The 4,064-nt window shown below is 41.2% G+C and overlaps 1 protein-coding gene across 1 annotated transcript; it reads left to right on the forward strand.

Annotated features, from left to right (window-relative positions):
- The first annotated feature begins 1,025 nt into the window (after positions 1 to 1,025).
- LOC104432379 (pentatricopeptide repeat-containing protein At5g66520) lies at positions 1,026 to 3,324 on the forward strand. The gene has a single exon (XM_010044856.3). The coding sequence runs from the start codon at positions 1,252 to 1,254 to the stop codon at positions 2,566 to 2,568; it is 1,317 nt and encodes a 438-aa protein (XP_010043158.2). The 5' UTR covers positions 1,026 to 1,251; the 3' UTR covers positions 2,569 to 3,324.
- Positions 3,325 to 4,064: the final 740 nt, after the last annotated feature.

Genomic DNA, 4,064 nt, shown 5'->3' on the forward strand with positions numbered 1-4,064 from the left:
CACTTAATGCTTTTAAGTAACTAGCTACCATTTAAATGATCTAATGTGCATGTTTGAAATTGAAAAGTGATAATATGCAATTGTTTGTTATAATATATAACCATGAATTAAATGTGGATAGAGATATAACATATTATTTGTATAGCTTTCGGTGATAAGGTGGTCCAAAAAATTCATTCTAAATCGGAAATGTTCATAGATTTTAATGCACTTTTGCTTATTTAAATTCAGATAGAGATATGATGGATTAATAAACTGAATAGGTTTGTTATACCTAGAAATATGCTAGTTAATAAATTAGGAATTTTTGCTATCGCATTTTTGATATCGTTCTTATATGCGTAATGATCTGAATTCATATCTAATGATTATGGTGAAATCATATGCTGTAACATATTTATTTGATCGATTTACTACATTTAGTTCCTAAATTTTGCTTTCAAGATTGTCAATTTTAATTCATTCTCAATTATATTTTAATTTGTTAGATAAATTTTAGAATTAGTCCATTTTTAATATTTAATTGATTTATTAATCTTCAATCTATACGAGACGATATATTTTCTTATCATTATATTATCTGTTTGATAGATTCATGGCATTTAGAGTTTTACGAACAAGCGGCCCCACTCCACGTTCATATAGGTAATTCTATCAAGTATACACTACAAATAAATACACTAGTTAGCTCAAGTCATCCTTGCTCGATGTATAATTTAGCACTAATCACATTCATTACAAGAGGGACCTATGATACGTTTCGGTGCTATAATATCAACGAATGACTTCTTCTTACCTAGATAATTACACTTTTATGATATCTACTACCACATAGATTGGGTTACCACCATCATTAATATTTCGAATCAGCATAAGGCTCATTCCCCTAGACATTTCAATTATTTGTTTTTTTCCCCAAAAGTTTAGTCATGAGGATAGCTCAAATTCACTTCTACACATCACATAATCATCAGTCCATGCAGCTCCACATTTCAATTTACAAGCTCCAGGCCAAAAGTAGGATCTTACAGTTTGGTCGACATCCTCTGTTTCTCATTTCCCAATGTCCAAAGGTTCAACAACGTTTCGCTTGCTACGCTAAAACCTCTACGGAAGTCGTTCCTTTCTCCTCGGACGAAGCCGTGGCATCGTTCGGAATTCACCATGATGACATCGGGCCGAACGTAAACCCAAGCAAATCGCCGACCCATCCGAACCCAATTCAATCAAGAGCAAGGCAAGGCTAAGCCAATGCCATTTCGCATCCTCGCCGTGCCCGGAAAACACCCACTTCGCCGCTTCATCAGGAGCTTCAACGCATGGGCTCGTTCCATAAGGAAGGCCGCCGTCTCCCACCCGCACAGACCCCACAAGGCCTTCGAACTCTACTCCCGGATGCACCGCTGCAACGTCCCTTTCGACAGCTTCTCGGTTCTGTACACGGTCAAGTCTTGCACGAACTTGCGCGACCCAAGAGTCATACGTCAGCTCCATTGCCATGCCGTTAAGCTCGGCTTCGGTGCCCACGTTTACGTCGCCTCGTCGCTGTTGTATGCGTACGTTGTCGTGTCTTTCCGGGATGCTCGCGTGCTGTTCGACGAAATGCCTCACAGAACCACGGTGAGTTGGAATACTATGATTACTGGGTTCGCGAAGGCGGGTGACGTGGAGAAGGCGCGTTCGGTTTTCGCTGAAATTCCTAGGAGGGATGTGCCTTCGTGGTCTGCCATGATTGCGGGGTATGTGAATTACGGCAGTGTGGTTTGTGGATTAGTGCTGTTTCAGGAAATGATGGTGAAGGAGAGACTGTTTCCCGACCAAATTACAGTCTGTTCCGCTTTGACTGGGTGTGCTCGGATTGGTTCCTGCGGTTTGTTGGCCGGGAAATCAATTCATGGTTTTGCGGTGAAGAATTCGTGGGAGATGAATGTTGCGATTGGGACTGTTTTGGTCGATATGTATGCCAAGTGTGGATTCTTCAAGCAGGCTGTCCGCATATTTGACATGATGGAGGAGAAGAACGTCATGACTTGGACGGCTTTAATTTGTGGGTCGGCGCAACATGGTTTCAGTGAGGAAGCACTATCATTGTTTGAGATAATGCAAAAGAGAGGTGTGAAGCCAAACGAATTGACTTTCACTGGGGTTTTGACCGCTTGTGCCAATACAGGCTTAGTAGAGGAGGGACGCAGATACTTCAATTTGATCGAGGAATATGGCTTGGAGTTGAGAATTCAGCATTATGGATGCATGGTTGATTTACTTGGTAAGGCGGGATTGCTAGATGAGGCATACGAGACAATTCAGAACATGAAATATGAACCCAATGTAATTGTTTGGACTGCCTACTTGTCAGCTTGCAAGACACATAACCAATTTGGGATGGCTGAACGAGTAATTGACCAGGTTTTGAGGATGGTGAAGCCGGAGAATGATGGAGGCATTTACACACTCATATGCGATATCTATGTCTTGAGCGGGAAGTGGGATGAAGCACAAAGGATAAGAGATTTAATGACCAAAGAAAGTGTGAGAAAGGTCACTGGATCTAGTTCTGTCAAAAGCTAATATTTGTAGCCAGTTGTTCCTTGCCTCGTATCTCCCATGACTGAACGATGCACAATGAAACCTCAGGATGGTAGTAGAATGGGTTGCATTTTCTGCTAACACATTGTAGAGGTGGTTCTCAGGTAACAACCTTGGAGCTAATTCATTTCATTCTTTGTGGAAGCATGGTCTTCTCCTAGACATACAAGATTTTAGAAGAGACTGTTGTACCTTATACAATGAAATCCAGGACCAAGAGTTGAAGAGCAGTTGACAATTTACCAATCCCTGAACTGAGTGCATTATTGTTGCCTTTTGGATAAATTGGCGAGATTTACAGTCTAACTCTCACCACTGGTTTTCAAGAATCAACATTTAAATCTGTATAAGGGCTGAAAAACTGATTTCTGGATCTGGGTGCCCTTATTTTGACAGTTGAATCTTAAATTTAGCTGGCTGCTAGTGCAATTGCGCTCTTGGGTGAAGATAGCATGATTTGCTTTTGTATTTTGTACTTTCTTCTTCTCTTTCTCTTGGGCTGAGAATTTTCACTGACAAGTTCAAGTTGTGCTTTGTATAGGGATAGTCAGAGGTCACCTTATTCTTTGAATGAGGGATAGGGTATAGTTCTACTCTTGCTTGGCAAGTAACGCCCATATGATTCTTTATCATAAAACCGACATATTTCTATTGTGCACTGTATGTTTACAACATTATCTTTAAACAATTTTCCCGAGGCCGATTGCAAGTTGTACTGTGCTTCCACTTTTCCTCCTCTTTTCAAATTGGTTCTTCTTATGATATCTTCTTTGATTTTACTGCTTCCTCTGCACGTCATATAAGTCAAGTGGGAAGGATTATGAAATTTCCACTATGAGTCTCTGTTCTTCTTTGGACAGACCTTTGCTCAAGGAATAACTGCCAGACAGCTTCCTTCTAGTCTGGAGAGTAAGCTTGATTGATTTTTTCACCGCAGCTCGCCTTGTCATGTATTATGCGACTACTACGCATAAAGTAAATAGTGCAGAAACCTAAGATCAAATGATAGTCGAATCAGGTTCAATAAGGACCCAAGATCACTTCAAGTTTTGGTTGGCATGCTTCAGAGAGGACGACTCGGGGGGTTGCTGCACCAAATTGTTTCTGTGAGCATGAAGTCTTTATGTATATGATGCATTGTCTTCTGCGGGGCTGTGATGTGGACAGATAGTAGGATCATGTCTGAGTAACAGCATAAAGTAATATAGAGATCTGGCTGGTACGAGTAGATATGCCGGAGGGATTTTTGAGCTTTCGGTTGTGGCAAAGTTCACTTCGATGGCACTCAAATTCTTACCACCAATATCTACTGCGAGTTGAGAATCGGGATATGAAGCTCTCCTTCCATGGAAGCCAACTGCGAAGAAAACGTCTATGCACCATCCCCCGACATCCGACGCATCGACTCATCTATCAAAGACACCCAGATACCATTTGACTCAGGCACAGACGTGAAAAATGATTCTGATCTGTGTGAG

The sequence above is a fragment of the Eucalyptus grandis genome, chromosome 1, assembly GCF_016545825.1.
Source record: "Eucalyptus grandis isolate ANBG69807.140 chromosome 1, ASM1654582v1, whole genome shotgun sequence".
Taxonomy (NCBI): Eukaryota; Viridiplantae; Streptophyta; class Magnoliopsida; order Myrtales; family Myrtaceae; genus Eucalyptus; species Eucalyptus grandis.